Source organism: Erythrolamprus reginae, chromosome 7, assembly GCF_031021105.1.
Source record: "Erythrolamprus reginae isolate rEryReg1 chromosome 7, rEryReg1.hap1, whole genome shotgun sequence".
NCBI classification, from domain to species: domain Eukaryota; kingdom Metazoa; phylum Chordata; class Lepidosauria; order Squamata; family Dipsadidae; genus Erythrolamprus; species Erythrolamprus reginae.
The window spans coordinates 23,863,217-23,881,346 of NC_091956.1; the positions used below are offsets into that span (position 1 = coordinate 23,863,217).

An 18,130-nucleotide genomic window follows, 5' to 3' on the forward strand; every position below is an offset into this window, starting at 1 on the left:
GACTGCGGATGGCTATGGCGCCGAAAGGAAAAAGAAGTTGCTGAGCGATGCCGCAAGACGCTGTCTCCTCGAGCGCTCCCTTGCCTCCCGAACTCCCGCCTGTGAAGAGAAACCAAAGGGGGAAATAAAAAAACAACGCGCTGCTGTTGCTGCTGTCGCTGCCGCCTGAGGCGGCGGCACTGGAATCTGGCGTGGTGGAAAATCTTTGCCTGCCTCCAGATTTTCCACCACGCCAGATTCGAGTGCCGCCGCCTCAGGCGGCAGCGACAGCAGCAACAGCAGCGCTTTTTCCTTTCGGCGCCAACGCCACCCGCAGTCCCCGGAGCCGAAAGTGAGCGCGGGTCCGCTCCCCCCCCCCCTCCTCCCGCCCGCGGCTGTGGAATGGGCGCAGTATCCGGCCTATAAGACGACCCCCCACTTTGGAAAAGATTTTCAGGGGTTAAAAAGTCGTCTTATACGCCGGAAAATACGGTATTTTATTTATACAGAAGTTAATGAATCCAGCAAAATCAGTTATCTGTGTGTGCTTCTGGATTTAATTTTATGCAACAAACACTATTAGGGCGGAATATGATTCAGAACACAAGATCCATAGCACCATTATTCAAGAATAAAACAAGCTGAATTTGGAAAAAAAGATAGGAGCCTAAAATCCCAGCAGTGTACGATTCATCTCTTACACCCTTTCAACATTCCAGTTTTCTGTGAGCACCAAAATATGCATGGATACTTTTGCTGTTTTTCTTCCCTTTTTTATCTCAGAAATAAAAATGGAACCTGTCAAAAGCCAAAAATAAATCACCATAAAGGAAAGTTACTGTTCCATAGAAGGCTCTTCAAGAAATTATGACGACATTCTCTTTTATATTTCAGCCTATTGTGAAAATTAGCAGCACTAACTAAAATAGTGTGTTATGGGAAAAAGTTTCATATGTCAAATTGTGAGATGTCACAATCAAACTGAGACACCATATCCTATTGCTGTAGGAACATTATAGCCTTTCCATAGAGAAATATACCGTAAGTGGAAATATCAGGAATGCAGTGGTAGGTTTTAAATCATTTTGCTACCAGTTTGTGTATACGCGCCATTTCTGTGCATGTGCAGAAGTATCACAGGCGGCTGGGCAGAACCTCCTGCCACCAGTGCTACTGATTCTAAGAACTGGTCTGAACTGGGAGAAATCCACCACTGCAGGAATATCATCATAATAAAACCAAAAGGAATACTTGAACTGGAACATCTACATAGCCTATATAAAATTTAGTTAAAAACTTATTTCTGTAAACAACCTGATAAACAGATGAAAACTGTGTACGGAATAAAAGTATTTTATATTAGCATTAAATTTGAAATGTGATTATTAAAAAGATATATACCAGCCAAAGATGTCGCGTGAGCTATTTATGCTTTCTTAAAAGAACCATCCTTTCATTAAAAAGTTATGTAAAAAGAGCAAAGCTGGTACTTTATTTTTTAAACTGGAGATCAAATGAAGTTCTCTAACCAAAACTTGTATTTTTCCTTTATAAGATCAGAACTATAATTAGGGCTTTAGGTTTATCCACTCGAAAAATTTCATGTTGATAAAAATGCAAACACAAAACCGTGCCTCTAAGTAGCAGTAAATTGAGAGAAAGTTATCTCCCTTGTGATAAAACGTACAAAAATGTTTATGCAGAAACAAAAAAGGCCATTAAAAAAACTTTAGAGACTGGTAAATCTACTTAAGCTTTAAAAAAATAATAAAAATAGAAGAAATTCTATTCTGTTGTTTTGTAACAGAACAAATGAAGATTTAGAAAACAGAACATCTGAAAAGAAAAACTAAGCTAGCATGCATTAATGGTAAATTTACAACATTTCATATGAATAAAATTAAAATTAAAATTAACCAGGTTACATTATTAAAACAAAATAATTTATGCAGACATTAAAAATAGTTATATAAATTATGCTGTTGCTAAAGGTTCTCTGTTACTGTCTAGTTTTCTTTCAGTTTTAAAATAAACTCTCCCTTTTCCCATTTGATTCATAATATTCTATGCTTAAAAATGGGACTGTTTGTATTATGTGTAATTTGAACGTAAGGCAGCATCTGCCATTCAAGTTTCTTTTCTGAAAACATTCAAATGAACAAAGTATTTAATATACTTAAAGCAAACAACAAATATTTCATTTTATATATATTTTATTTCAAAAAGGAGTCAAAGAAATGTTTTAAGAATACCTATATTCTTCCTTTTTACACTTTTTATTATTAACATTTACAAAAAAACATTCAAACACTGAAGAAAAATTAAATAAATTTTAGAAGCTGAACTCCTGTTTTCTGCCTACATACATACGTACAATTCTGAGCTGTTGACACAATCCCCCCCCACCATTCATAAAACCCTTAACAACTATTGTCAAACATAAATTAAGTAAATCATAGGCACTAGTTTATCATATTCATGTTTCCACACTTCAATATACCCAAACCTCTAAAACACAGAAAGTCATAGGATGTCATGGCAATCAAATGAACTGACAATGTGAAAGTCTCCTCTAACTACACCTTTTTCAGGAATCTAAATTTGCTGGATGTTTATTGCAATGTGGCAGCAGGGGAATGATGCCCTTAAAACTTGATGCTTTATTGAAGTAACGCAAGGGTGAACTTCCATAAAAACACACTTATAAATCAAGGTGATGTAGCTTGGTTAAAAAAGGCAACATCTGGATGTTTGAAGAAAATACTCAGTTAAATATCATTATTTTTGTAGTAAAAGTAGAAATGAGAATGTCCCCACTTATAAAGACTGCAATATCTGTTTTGCTAGAGCCCCATTTTAAAAATTAGGATAGGCAAAAGTTACCTAAAAATATTTAGATTATCTCATGTTTTCTTTTCGGCGCGTTAAATAGGCTGGACTAACAGTGCAACACAGCTCTGTTAGCTTCTCTCCCTATAATTATTGGCTACCCTGATTTAAGAAGACCACCTCAGTTCAATTCTTCTTGTTCTGACTTGACTGTAAATTAGGATGTGTTGATAGTGACATTCCCAGTTAAAGGAAAAGAATCACTTCCCACACTGTGCTTGTGACTCACTCACAGAAGTGCAAGTAATCTCACTATGTAAAGCGACAAGATAAGAGATGCCCATCTCTTACTCGCAGATGATAAACGCACGTCTGAAAGGTCTCTATATTGTGCCTTCAGAACCCAGCAACTAAAGATCCCAGAATCCCATCCCTTACACAAGACCACAGAAGGGCCCTTCCTTTCCAATTAAAAAAAAAAAAGAAATTTAAAAATTGCCTGAGTGCTGGAACAGATGTCTAATCCTATCCTGCCTTGGTCACATTTCCAATTCAAGTAAAAAAATTGCATGGCTTTTAATCCGCTAATCTAGGAAGGCTAATCTAAATAATAGAAGACTGGAATCCCCAAAACCACTTAACTCTCTCTTTTTTTTCTGGTAAAAATTCAAAAGCACGCATTTTAAGAGGCAGGCATGAATGAGGTTTTTTTTCAAGCTGCAAACAGAATGTGTTTGGATGTTCAGTCCTTTACCAAAATGGTATCCTAGCTAAAACCTTGGGTTTTTTTAAAGCTCAGTGCTTTACACCAGGGGTTTCCAACCTTGGCAACTTTAAGACTTGTGGGATTTAACTCCCAGAGTTGAAGTCCAAAAGTCTTAAAGTTGCCAAGGTTGGAGACCTCTGTTTTAGACAGCAAAAGGAAATGTTATTCTAAGAGACTGCCTTTTTTTTTTCCCTTAAAAAGAAAAATAATTCTTGCAACCGACTTACTCTGAATTTCTTTCTGGCAAAAGTAGCTTACTTTCCGTCTTCCACTCCAACATAAAAGCAACTGAAAAGGGGATCTGCAAGAGATGGGGCTTTGGGTATTAGTATTTTTTTTCCTACTGCGTGAAGGGATACCCTGACAAATAAGGACTGGCGAAATAGCGAAAAGCCGACAACGGTTAGAGGAACAAACCACTTTGTAAACATACATGGCAGAGTTTTCTGTTTTTTCTTTGCAAACTGTTACCAACAATGCAAAATACAAATATAAGGCAAAGTACATCAGTTAAAGTATTAATAAGGGGCAATAAACCTCAGTGGAAGTATTTACAATTCAACACACCTTTAAGAAGCTGATTTTTTTTTCTTTTTAATAAAGAGAAAGACGGACTCCCTCATACTGTGAAACATAACCCACATGAATAAATCATTTGGTATCAGCGGAACAACTGATTTCTTTAGAACCTCTGGTTAAGGGCTGCATAGCTGTTTTTCCCTTCATGTTAACTACGGGCCTGCTCAAGTTGCACTCCAGGTAGTAAGCACGTGGCGATATGTCTTCATCCCTTCTCTTTCCAGGAAGCTTGCTTGTAAAAAGAACTTGTATATTCAAAAAATATCACTGCAAAAAAAGAGAGAAAAAGGCTATTTTCCTGAGCCAGGAACAGCTAGTTTTGGGATTGTACAACTGAAAACGAGCCCTTTTGGCAATCGTAGTATTATACAAAACCTGATATGAACAAGTCAACATAAAATTAAAAAAAGCAACCTATTTATTTATTTATCTATCTATCTATCTATCTATCTATCTATCTATCTATCTATCTATCTATCTATCTATCTATCTATTTATTTATTTATTTATTTATTTATTTATTAGTTGGACTTGTATGCCGCCCCTCTCCGAAGACTCGGGGCGGCTCACAACAAGTAAAAACAGTCACAACAATCCAATTAATTAAAATATTTAACGATTTAAGAAAAACCCCATGTAATAGGAAACACACACACAAGCATACCATGTACAATTTAACATGCCCAGGGGAGATGTTTAGTTTCCCCATGCCTGATGGCAAAGGTGAGTCTTAAGGAGTTTTCGGAAGGCAGGAAGAGTAGGGGCAGTTCTAATCTCCGGGGGGAGTTGGTTCCAGAGAGCCGGCGCCGCCACAGAGAAGGCTCTTCCCCTGGGACCCGCCAACCGGCATTGTTTAGTTGACGGGACCCGGAGAAGACCCACTCTGTGGGACCTAATCGGTCGCTGGGATTCGTGCGGCAGGAGGCTTGTGAAGTCCCAGAGGCCTAGGTTTGTTTTGTAAAAAAAATGGTACGGACTTTCCTACCGCTCCCACAGTGAGATTCCAGAGACGACGTTCTGTTGTGACTCGGTTTCTCAACACATCTCTTCCACAATTGTCTAAAGCAATTGTCTCACCTAGCCCAGTTAGCATTTTTACAATCTATTTTTTTTTTTTTTGCTTTGATTGACCATTAATATTTCTCTTCTACGTGCTACAGAAATTTCGCCTTGGTCTTTAAAATCAAATAATGTGTGATCTTTCAAGAATTTTTTTTTTTTGCTTAACATTTTACGTGCTGCTTTTTTTCAAAAATGGATGTATCTTTGGCATATTAATGATATTAAAGATATCTGCCCTGGTTTGCATCCGTAGTGGGCTGCTGCTGTAGTAGCCATGTGAGCGTTGATAACAATTTTTAGGAAGCAGGGAAGCGGAGCTTCAGAAATGATACGTGATTCACGTAAAAATGATTTGAGTGATCACCAAGTATCTGATGTTAGTGTCATTAAAGTGCTGTTTTATAATCTCTGCCAGCTTGTGCTAATTAAAGACAGAGAGATCTGGAGAGTTTTCAACCCCTCCCTCCCAAAGTATATTTCCATTGGTCTGCATGTTGACTTGTGGTTTAGCCTGGTGAAGATGGGCGTGGCTGAGTTACATGCACTGCCGCTCAATAGCAGCCATCCTTCCAGCTCTCGTCTTTTGCGCTGCTAGAGGCTTTGGGAGCTGGCAGAGATCTGAAACAGAGAAAATGAGATGCATCAGAAAAGTTTCTCCCAGATATTCTGGTTCATTATTTGTCTATTTTCTTTTCCTTTTGATGTAAAGAACAAAAATGGAAACAATCAAAGGTTCTGTACTATTTATCTCCTAATGCCAAAGAATTTTAATAGTATTCAGCAGTGCCTTTCCTTATTCCTCCTTTCGGTCCCCTAATTATTCCAGCAGTCTGACACATGAAGATGTTTTCGTACATCTGCCTTATGCCCGTTATTGTATAATAGCACAGGCCTACAAAAAAAATATTTTTGTAATAATAGCAGTTGACCTTATACTATTCTGAATCATTTTTTGTTCTGATTTCAAAAATGTATATAGTTTTTCTGTAGCAGGTATAGTTGGCACGGCACAGCATCATTATTATAAGGTATAGGAAATACTTTATAGGACGTATAGGAAATACTGGCGACATTAAGAAAACAATGATTACCACATGAAAATGTAGAAATAACGTAATAACAAAAATGCTTCTATATCAGAAACTTTATGTGATAGAGCAAAACTAACCATATTTTTGGAATTAGCACAAAAACAGACGTATTACCTTTGCTGATGTTTTTTTTAGCAGGTATTTAAATTTTGCCATTTTGAGATTAGCTCTGTGCTTCCTTTCTAGCTTTAAGGGTTGATTTCTATGTACATACGGAGCCCTCAAATGCACAGCTGCTTTGCCATGCTGCCCCTACAGTCTGTCCTTAAGGTGCATCTTGAACATAGCCAAGTTGTGCTACTTACTTACATGTTGTACATGTAATTCTTCCAAGCAACACAATAAGGCCACCAATTTGTGAGCTTTTTCTGGCTAAAATTTAAGAGTCCTGAACTGTGGAAAAACCACTACCTAGCACCATGCACAATGTGGCTGGAATTGAGCCTGTTAGGGTCAGAAATTCCATTCCATCCACTTTTTCTCCTAAAGGAATCACTAGATGGCAGCAAAAGAACAAAAGTTGTGCAGAACCACCAAAGCTGCTGCCAATTGCTTTTTCACAAAAAAATTATTTATTTATTTATTTTGTCAAGTATGTATTGGTAGTATACAAAGATATAAAAAGAAAGAGAAATGATTAAAAAAAAGACTGTGCAGAAGTGGACAGATTAACCCAAAAACTCAAAAATAAAGAAGAATCAAAATATTATGAAATCTGAAAAAAAAATGATGACTGGGTAGAGACAAGGAAAAACCCAAAACCAAAACCCAAAACCAAAACAATAATAATAATGGTAGTAAATAAACAAGATGTTCTTAAAATCATTCCGAGATACAAAATCAAGATCGATCCAATCTGACTTTAGATTAATTGTACGATAGAACAAATGTGTGACAACCGCTGATGCCATAAGCTGCATGTTGATATCAAAAGGAAAAAATAGCACTATTAGGTCAACATTTCAACGGGGAGGGAGGGGGAACTAGGGGCAGCTCTGTATAAAGTATCTTAGAATTTAAGCACAACAACCATACAAATAATAATTATACTCTGAAATGATATAATATGTAAAATACTATATATCTGCTCTTTTTTAATTTTTGTATTGTAATAAAAATTATTTTTTTAAAAAATGTTTATAAACATGATATTGGTACTAATACTAGAGAAACATTAGGACGGTAGTCATGCTGGTGCACTTATGCACGCTCCTTACTGACCTCTTAGGAATTGGGTGAGGTCAACAGTGGGTAGTCTAAGGGCAAAGTTTTGGGGGTTTGGTGATGATACTACAGAATCAGGTAGTGAGTTCCATGCATTAACTACTCAGTCGAGTTTGGAGTGGTTTGCTTTGAGTTTGTATCTGTTGTGTGCCTGTGTATTGTCGTGATTGAAGCTGAAGTAGTCGTTGGCAGGAAGGATGTTGTAGCAGATGATTTTATGGGCTATGCTTAGGTCGTGTTTAAGGCGACGTAGTGCTAAGATTTCTTAGCCTAAGATTTCAAGTCTGGTTGTGTAGGTTATTCTGTTGTGTGTGGAGGACGTTAGATGTAAGTGACAAGTGTTTGGTTAGAGATCTTTCTATGTCCGTTTTCTTCCGAATGAACATTGATTGACTGATCCGTTGAACATAGTGTGGCAGTAAAGAGGTAGAATTGTTGCCTGTCTTGGCTGACATCTAGTGGTTGTCCGGATTTGTGCAGCCAAAGTGCAGCTGCAGGTTGAAAGTTGTCGAAGCGCCCCATGACTGGGAAATAATTTTACTGATTCTTGCATGAAATCACAGCATGTGCCTGCACTCAGTACATTTCTTGGTTAAAGAAACCCCTTGGGAATCTCAATATTACTTGCTGATTTTAAATTTTACAATTTTAGCTCACTCTTTGATAAAAGTCATCCTGCGACAAGGTGACTCAGCTAAGGGTGTCTACAGGTACGTTCATAGCATTTCTTGCACAGAATGAACGGGAGAGACTAGACCAGGGGTCTCCAACCTTGGAAACTTTAAGACTTGTGGACTTCAATTCCCAGAATTCCTCAGCCAGCAAAGCTGTCAGACTCGTTGCGTTTTCCTTCCTATCTTCAACTGCACTTCAATTGTCATAAGAAATGGGGGTGGGGGGAGACATTCGGTATTTTGGGGGGGGGAGTTTGCTGGAGGAGCCCAGTATAATTTTGAGTTTGCATGAGAAAGGGTGAAGAAGGGGGGCAGCTGGGGGCTGGCACAGATGCGCAGAGCAGACCTGCTTGTCAGCGAGCCAAGGTTAACGGCCACACATTCCAAAAACGTGACACGCCAGCGAAGATGCACCCACCTGACGATTATGGGCAATGTGGATTGGATGAACTGCAAAGGGGGGGTTCTGGGGTTATTTTGTAATAGCCATCTATCACACCTTTTCCCTAAGACTTTTCTTTTGATGCATTCACTTCTGATTTAGTAAAAGTGACCTTTGAAGTTCAAAATGGACTCTGAGCTTTACTTTCCTAAATTCTGAGCGAAGCAGACCTGACAAAAGCTGGCTGAGGAACTCTGGGAGTTGAGGTCCACAAGTTTCAAAGTTGCCAAGGTTGGAGACCCCTGGACTAGAAGGTAAAGAAGCAAGCAAGTATAAAGGCAGTCCTTGATATATGACTGTCGTGGACCCTGCCCACTATCATCACATGTCAAGATGGGCTTTAATGACCCCACCCCCTGCTCTCCCTAATGAGGTACTTAAAATGACTGCATGGGTTGTTAAGCAGATCATAGAAATATAGAATTCTGAATGGCAGAAAAAGACCTCATGGTCCATCTAGTCTGCCCTTATACTATTTTCTGTATTTTAGCTTAGGATGGATATATGTTTATCCCAGGCATGTTTAAATTCAGTTACTGTGGATTTATCTACCACGTCTGCTGGAAGTTTGTTCCAAGGATCTACTACTCTTTCAGTAAAATAATATTTTCTCACGTTACTGCTAATCTTTCCCCCAACTAACTTCAGATTGTGTCCCCTTGTTCTTGTGTTCACTTTCCTATTAAAAACACTTCCCTCCTGGACCTTATTTAACCCTTTAACATATTTAAATGTTTCGATCATGTCCCCCCTTTTCCTTCTGTCCTCCAGACTATACAGATTGTGCTCATTAAGTCTTTCCTGATACGTTTTATGCTTAAGACCTTCCACCATTCTTGTAGCCCGTCTTTCGACCTGTTCAATTTTGTCAATATCTTTTTGTAGGTGAGGTCTCCAGAAATAATAAAATAATGTAATAAATAAAATAATAAAATAATGTAATAAAATAATGTTCTGAAGCTGACCAGGCTAAGGATACTAGCCAGATGAATACCTGTTAGGTAGATATTTTCCGCTATTTTCCTCCTCCAAAACTAAGCTGCATCTTATATTCCAGTGCGTCTTATATGGTAAGTCTTAATGATGTTAATTTGAACTGTTTGTATAAATTTAATAAGGAAATCTATTCACTCAGGTTGATTCAATTACCCACCATAGAAAAGGAGGCTTGGAATACTCTGATTGGATATTCCAAAGAGGAAGTCCCAAATAAGCATTCTGATCCTGTTTCGTTTCGGAAGCCAAGAGTATTTCAAGAGATTAGTAAATACAGATTGGAAAAAAGATATTACAGCAAAGTAAGATACTTACCGCTTGATTTCTCTTAATTGAACCAATGCAAATCAGACATGTCAGCGCCCCAGATTGAAAGGCATCATTCATATACTGCTTTGTACGCTCCAATTCACTTGCATCTCCATCTTTGAATAGAAAAAGATAATAATGAAACTTTTATTATGCTAGCGCAGTGTTTTTCAACCGGTGTGCCGCGGCACACTAGTGTGCTGCGAGACACCGGCAGGTGTGCCGCCAGGCGGCTCCTGCAAGTGGGAGCTCCAGGACTGAGGCTTCCACTTGTGGCTGTCCCCGCCCGCCCGATCCGTCTTTCTCTTCGGCTTTCTTGGGGCGCGGCTCCTCCCACAGCGATGGCTGCAGCGGCGCTGGTGATCCGGCCGCTAGCCGCTCCGAGCACTGTGGGAACGCCCACCCCTCTCACAGTCCGGTCCCAGGCTGACAGTAAAGGGGCTGCTTCCCATCCTCCTTCTCAGAAGGTTTCCTTCTGAGCAAGCTGGCAGGAGGATGGGCAGCAGCCCCTTTACATTAGCGGTGGCTGCAGCGGCACTGGCGATCTGGCCGCTAGCTGCTCTGAGCGCTGTGGGAACGCCCACCCCTCTCACAGTCTGGTCCCGGACTGACAGTAAAGGGGCTGCTTCCCATCCTCCTGCCAGCTTGCTCAGAAGGAAACCTTCTGAGAAGGAGGATGGGAAGCAGCCCCTTTACTGTCAGCCCGGGACCGGACTGTGAGAGGGGTGGGCATTCCCACAGCGCTCGGAGCGGCTAGCAGCCGGATCGCTAGCGCCGCTGTAGCCACTGCTGTGGGAGGAGCCTCAGAAAGAAAATAAGAGAGAGAGAGAGAGAACAAGAGAGAGGGAGAGAAAGAAAATAAGAGAGAATGAGAGAGCAACAGAAAGAGAGAGAGAAAGAACAAGAGAGAGAAAGCATGAGAGAGAGAGAGAACAAGAGAGAGAGATAAAGAAAATAAGAGAGAGAATGAGTGAGAGAGAGAAGGAAAGCAAGAGAGAAAAAGATAGCAAAAGAGAGAAAGCAAGAGAGACAGGAGAGAGAGAAATGAGAACAAAAAGGGGAGAAAAAAGGAGAAATGAGAAAATGATTGAGGCAGAGAATGAGAGGAGAAACAAAAGAGAGAGAGAAGTGATTCTTGAAGCATATGGTAAAAAGCACCCAAATAATAAGAACCCCCCCCCAGCCCACACCTGTTTTTGAAAAGAATAAAAGAGAAAAAAAACCCAGCCCTCAACTGGTTTTGGAAATGGTTCGAGTGTGTATACACACACATGTAAGGGGGGGAGAGAGACAGGGATGGAAAAAGAGGAGAAGTGAGAGGGAGAAGTGAAGTAGACCCAGAGACAGGGTTAGATGAAAACGGTTCCTTTATTCAGCTCAGAAAGGTAAGTGACTTCAGCGGATACCGTCTGCTCTACCTGGGAGAAACCGCTCCTTTTGTACATTTGCGGTTCCCGCCAGAGAGAGAGCAGCCACGTCTGAGCCAATCAGGAGCGACTTCCTGATTCTCGCTCAGACAGCGTTTCCACACGGAACCAAACTATTTACAAGGATACAACACCCCTCCCTCCTTAGTCAGGATACATCAATCACGAAAGCCACGTGACGAAGTCCTCCAATCTGCTGGGTCTTCGCGAGGCTCGCTCCGACCTGCGCAGTTCAATTGAGTCCTCGCTGCCGACGGTGGAGGTCGGTTCATTTGTGCTTTCCCGGCGCGGCTGGGGCCTGGTTTGGGCTCCGGCCTGTTGGGTTGACCTGGCAGGCATAACACCGACCTCGGAGGATGAAGATGGTTCGGCGTCGCTGGAGGATCCTTCCTGACCCGATAAGTCCATTTGCAAGTCTATTAAATCGGGTTGCGCGTTACAGTCTATTAAAGTGGGAGAGTCTGTTTCAGCGGTTTGTTCCGATGAGTTTCCCATGCGCTTACGTATATGGTCAATGTGCCGCTTCCACATTCGACCATCCTCCAACTTAACAATGTATGTTTTTGGAGCAGTCTGTTGTACAATTGTCCCTTTCATCCAATTTACACCCCCATCAAAATTCTTTACAAAAACACTTTGCCCCAAATACATTTGTCTCTCAGGGTTCACATACATAGGATTTTGGGTAAAAAACCTTGGGTGTAACCTATCCAGTGGGGACCTCAGTTTCCTTCCCATTAGTATCTCAGCAGGGCTTATGTGCGTGTGAGAGTTTGGGGTGATATGCTGGGTTAACAAAAACTGGTCCAAATTCTGTTGTACATCTCCTGGGCCTGATCTGCGCAATGCTTCCTTTGCCACCCGAACGTAACGTTCTACCAAACCATTAGCCCAGGGCGAGTAAGGTGAGATGAGTGCATGTCTGATTCCTAAATTATCTAAGAACAATTCAAATTGCCTGGCTGTTAATTGTGGCCCATTGTCAGACACTAAGATATCAGGACAACCATGGGTGGCAAACAAACGGCGCAGAACCTTAATGGTGGCACTTGTAGTTATATTGTTCATTGCTATATTTTCCACCCACTTGGAAAATGCATCAACTACTATTAAAAAGTATTGTGACCCCACTGGCCCTGCAAAATCAATATGGACCCTGGACCATGGCCCTGCAGGTTGTTCCCACTCTGCTGGAGTTGTTTTGGGGGGGGGTTAGGCCGTGACTCTTGGCACGGATCACATTTGGGTACCCAGTTTTCAATATCAGTATCCAAACCTGGCCACCATAAGTGCCCCCTAGCTAGGACCTTCATCCTGACAATCCCAGGATGGCCCACATGTAACATTTCGAGTACTTTGGTCTTTAGACTTTCAGGAATGATTACTCTATCACCCCACAACAGGCAACCTTTCACATATGACAATTCTAGTCTTTTGGTTTTGAAATCACACAATTCAGGTTCCACAGAGTCGTTCTGCCACCCCTTAAGTACACAGTTTACCACCTTTTTTAGGATTGGGTCTTGCTGCGTGTGTGCAGCCACCTCCTTTGCAGTAGTTTTGAAATCACACAATTCAGGTTCCACAGAGTCGTTCTGCCACCCCTTAAGTACACAGTTTACCACCTTTTTTAGGATTGGGTCTTGCTGCGTGTGTGCAGCCACCTCCTTTGCAGTAGTTAGTGGGTTGTCTTCGAGTTCTATCATTAGGAAACGGGGCAGGGTCCTCTACTAACTCTGCCATGGGGCACCTACTGAGACCATCTGCGTGGTTGATGGTTTTACCCCCTTTATGAATGAGCTCGTACTGGTATCCTGAGAGGAAAAGGGCCCATCTGATTAACCTTGGAGACATAAATGGGGGAGTAGGTTTGTTGGGGGCTAAGAGGCCTAGTAAAGGCTTGTGGTCGGTAACCAATTCAAAACTCCTGCCAAAAAGATAATTATGAAACTTCTTCACCCCAGCCACTAAAGCTAGAGCCTCCTTATCTAGTTGGCTGTAATTTCTCTCAGTATTGGTCATTGTTCTGGAAAAGAAAGCAATTGGGGCCTCTGTATTATTAGGCAAAACGTGTGCCAAGACCCCTCCCACGCCATATGGGGAAGCATCGCACGTAAGCCTGATGGGTAGCGAAGTACTATACTGGACTACCACACTTTTAGAAGTTAGCAACTGTTTTATTTGTACAAAGGCTTCGTGTTCAGTTCTCCCCCATGTCCAAGGAGTTTCTTTCTGGAGCAAACAGTGTAGAGGCTCTGCTGCTGTTGCCTTCTGTTTTAAAAAGATGGAGTAAAAGTTAAGAAGGCCTAAAAAAGCTTGCAATTCTGTCTTATTTTGTGGTTCTGGGGCTTCCCTAATGGCTCTCAATTTTTCAGTAGTGGGGTGGATACCTTCCCCATCGATTTTATATCCTAGAAATTCTACACTGTTGGTTCCCCACACACATTTGTCAGGTTTGATTCTTAGCCCTTTGTCCTGTAGTCTCTGAAGTACTTCCCTTATTCTTTTGTTGAGCTGCTCTTGGTTTTCCCCTGCAATTAAGATGTCATCAAAATAGGGAATGGCCCCTTTAATCCCTGATAACAGCCGTTCCATTATGCTTTGAAATATCCCTGGGGCTATGCTTACTCCAAACTGTAATCTGGTACATTTAAAGGCACCCCTGTGGGTTACAATTGTCTGTGCGCGTGCTGTCGGTTCATCGACAGGGAGTTGCTGGTAAGCTTGCGCTAAATCGATTTTTGCGAACCTTTTCCCTTCCCCCAGGGAGTGAAGGAGCTGTTGTACCACAGGAATGGGGTAAGGGTGATGTTGGAGGGCTTTGTTGAGCGTAGATTTATAGTCAGCGCAAACCCTTAAGGAGCCATCTGGTTTCAAAGGTGTGACTACGGGTGTTTCCCATGGCCCCTGCTCTACAGGAACTAAAATGCCTTGGCTTATGAGCTTATCCAGCTGTAGGTCAAGTTTGGGGAGGAGCGGAAGGGGTACCCTGCGAGGTTTGAGCCGTACAGTCGGGACCTTGGGGTCAATAGAAAACGAGATAGGGGGCCCTTTATATGATCCCAAGGTGGGGCTAAACACTTCTGGGAATTCTTGTAAAAAGTTAGGCATGCTATCAGAGTTAACAGTACAAATACCAGAAATTTCAATTCCCAAAGGTTTCATCCAAGCCAACCCCAGGAGAGAGTGTTTAGCCCCTGTAACAACAATCATAGGCAGGGTACATTTAACATTCTTAAACACGATAGGTACATTCACTTGGCCTTCAAAGTGTTGGTTATGACCTTTAAAGCCCTTCATGGCACTGGACCAGAATATCTCCGAGACCGCCTGCTGCCGCACGAATCCCAGCGACCGATTAGGTCCCACAGAGTGGGCCTTCTCTGGGTCCCGTCAACTAAACAATGTCGGTTGGCGGGCCCCAGGGGAAGAGCCTTCTCTGTGGCGGCACCGGCCCTCTGGAACCAACTCCCCCCGGAGATTAGGACTGCCCCTACTCTTCCTGCCTTCCGAAAACTCCTTAAAACCCACCTTTGCCGTCAGGCATGGGGGAACTGAAACATCTTCCCCTGGGCATGTTTAATTTATATATGGTATGCCTGAGTGTATGTCTGTTAGTATATGGGGTCTTTTTGAAATCGTTAAATATTTTAAATCTGTTTAGATTATTTATGATTTGTTTACACGTGTTGTGAGCCGCCCCGAGTCTTCGGAGAGGGGCGGCATACAAATCTAAGTAATAAATAAATAAATAAATAAATAATAAATAAATAAAACAGAAATTATTCCCCCTTGAAAATCTCTAATTACCAATGAGGTTTGTAATAGCTCAGATTTAGAGAGGCTAGGCATGTACATTTTAAGCTTTTCCCACGGCATAATGGTGTATTTAGACCCCGTATCAAGTTCCATAGAACATGGCTTGTTGTTCAAAAGCAGTGAAATTACAATCTTGCCCCCATTTTTTGTTGCCGTGTTATTCACGGAAAATTGATTGTTACCTCTTGAGTAGTCGCGGTTAGCGGTTGAGTAGTTCTTGTGGCCGGAAAACCGGAAGGACCTGTTTTCGCGCAGTTGAGGTATTTGATTCTGGAAACGCTGAGGACGAGGAGTGGAGAAGGCTTCTTCAGGCACAGATGCTCTGCAGGCTTCGGCGATATGGCCGCGTCGGTTGCAGCGGTGGCAAATGGCGTCCCGGAAAGGGCATCGTTGGCGCGGATGGTTTCCTCGGCAGCCGGCGCAGGGGGCGACGGGGCGAGGGTACCTGGGTTGTCTCGGCTGGTCCTGTTGCAGCAGGAAACAGCTGTCCTCGTTGAGAGCTGGTGGGCTGAGGTCGTCTGGGTCCTCGGCGCGGGAAAACGTGGAGTTGATCATGGCGATGACCTCTCGCTTGTCGTGCTCCTTCAGTTCTTTGGCAGCAGCGTTGGCGACCTCTGCGGTTTGAGCCAGCTTGATTACTGCCTGTAGGGTCGGCTCGTCTTCGGTGAGGAGTTTGTTCCTGACCGTGGCATTTCTCATGCCGAAGATTAAGGCATCGGTGAGGCGAGCTTCTGGGTTATCAAACTTGCATTTTGCAAGCACCGTTCGAAGTCGCGTTGCGAATTGATTGATGGATTCTGATTCGAGCTGAGCCATTCTGGAAAACTGGTGCCGGAAAACGACGGCTGGTTTCGTTGGATTGAAATGGCTCACGAGTTTGGCTTGCAGGACGTCCCAAGCGACAGATTTGGCTGGCAGCGGATCGGTGAGAGTCTGGCCGAGGTCGAAGATTTCTGGACCGCAGTAGTTCAGGAAGATGGCCCGTTTTTGTTTGGCGTTGGCATCCCTTATTCCCGCTGCTTCGAGGAAGATCTCGAACTTGGCTAGGTAGGCGTCCCAGGAGGATTTCTCCAGATCGAAGAACTCAGGAGCCCGGCCGATTTGAAGGTTGTTCATTGTGCACGCGTGGTTCATCCCACCTTCGTCGCCAGTGAAGTAGACCCAGAGACAGGGTTAGGTGAAAACGGTTCCTTTATTCAGCTCAGAAAGGTAAGTGACTTCAGCGGATACCGTCTGCTCTACCTGGGAGAAACCGCTCCTTTTGTACATTTGCGGTTCCCGCCAGAGAGAGAGCAGCCGCATCTGAGCCAATCAGGAGTGACTTCCTGATTCTCGCTCAGACAGCGTTTCCACACGGAACCAAACTATTTACAAGGATACAACAAGAAGGAATGAGGAAAAAAGGGAGGAAGAGAGAGAAATGAGAAACATGAGAGAGAAAAGGGGGAAAGACAGGAGAAGTACCCAGAAATGAGACAGTGGTATAAATTTGAGGAGGGATGATTGATGATTGACTGTATTTATAAGGGGATGTTACATGGGATTGTATATATGAGGGGGGTTATTTATGTGTGTGTGTGTGTGTGTGTGTGTATGTATGTATGTATGTATGTATGTATTTATTTATTTATTAGATTTGTGTCATTTTGGTTGGTGGTGTGCCCCAGGATTTTGTAAATGTAAAAAATGTGCCGCGGCTCAAAAAAAGTTGAAAATCACTGCTTTAGACAAACCATTATCTTAATAAAAATTCTCATATTTGGATAAGATTACTCTTCACCTTAATAGTTAAAAAACCCTCTTTCATTGTAAGCTAAATTTAAATAAGTATTCTTCTTTTGGCAAGCATCTATGTGTACCAATTAATACTTTAACTATCTTGACATCTTTTTTTTGGTAATCTCAGATTTGTTTTATATATAACACAATAGAGTGTAGCCTTAAAATATGGATTATTTATTTTAGTTAGCAAAAGAGATTGTTATTACTATTTTCCTCTTTCCACAGATCAGTGAAGGCGCAGAGTGCATATTTATTCCAAAACGGCTATTTCTGGAAAAAGCAACTGCTAAATCCAGGCAGATAGCACTACATTTGTTCAGCAGTTACCCCACAGAGAGTATGATCCAGGAGAGTTACAACTTACAGGAAATATGGAACAGATACAAGAGGAAACTTATTAAAAAGCACCTTAAATGGCATCAAAAGTAGTAATGGCTGGAAAATATATATGTACAGAGGAACTTCCTCTTCCGGAAGACTCATTCGAGGAAGGTGTCCTGTAGAGCGGGTTTTGTGCTCTTCCAAGGGTCGAAGCAGCAGCTGGAAGGAACAACTTCATGGTGGAGATGGTGGGTCTGTCGCTCTCCTGAGACTACGGTGAAAAATCATCGGGAATGGGCCAATCCAGCTCCGAAATGACCCGAAGTCGGTCTGTTGTCTTGTCCCCCGTTGAGGCAGCCAGAGATTGAGTGCCTTCGCTGCTGTTGGGGACGCTGGGGAGCGCTGGAGGCTGCAGTGCCGATCAGCTGAGGCGCGGAAGATGGTGGCCGGGCCTGAACGCTGAGAGCAAAATGCTGAGAGCAAAATGCCGAAGAAGAGGAGAGAGGAGAGAAGCTGTGAAAGTGGAGAGCCGGACTGAGCTGAGCTTCCTGGCGCGGCACTGGGGAGTGAGAGTGACCAGTGCCAGTGCCGGGGTGGTGGAGACGAGGTTCGAGGGTCGATGGAAAGGAGGGGAACGGAGAGAGCGGAGCGGAGTAGAGCAGAGACCAGCGCTGGAACTGAGGCGACCCTGCCTGCTCGTAGAGTAGAGCAGAGACCAGCGCTGGTGAGACCAAAGCCGCTGACGATCCAGGCCGGTGGGAGCGACCTGCAGTCAGTGATGGAGGGCATCTGCGGAGATATGGTGGGCGAGGAATATCTAGAAACAACCC

At 42.6% G+C, this 18,130-nt stretch overlaps 1 protein-coding gene across 4 annotated transcripts in view; it reads right to left on the reverse strand.

Moving 5' to 3' along the window:
* The window catches only part of SLAIN2 (SLAIN motif family member 2), a 346,739-nt gene that overhangs the window by 155,550 nt on the left and 173,059 nt on the right, over positions 1–18,130 (reverse strand). Inside the window, exon 9 of one of the 4 annotated variants that reach the window (XM_070757199.1) lies at positions 5,688–5,833. The exons of the other annotated variants lie outside the window; for them this stretch is intronic. Within the exon in view, the coding sequence (XP_070613300.1) occupies positions 5,767–5,833 (67 nt within the window). The 3' untranslated portion in view covers positions 5,688–5,766. Of the gene's footprint in view, positions 1–5,687; positions 5,834–18,130 lie in introns of those variants that run through there. 4 annotated transcript variants of the gene reach the window in all.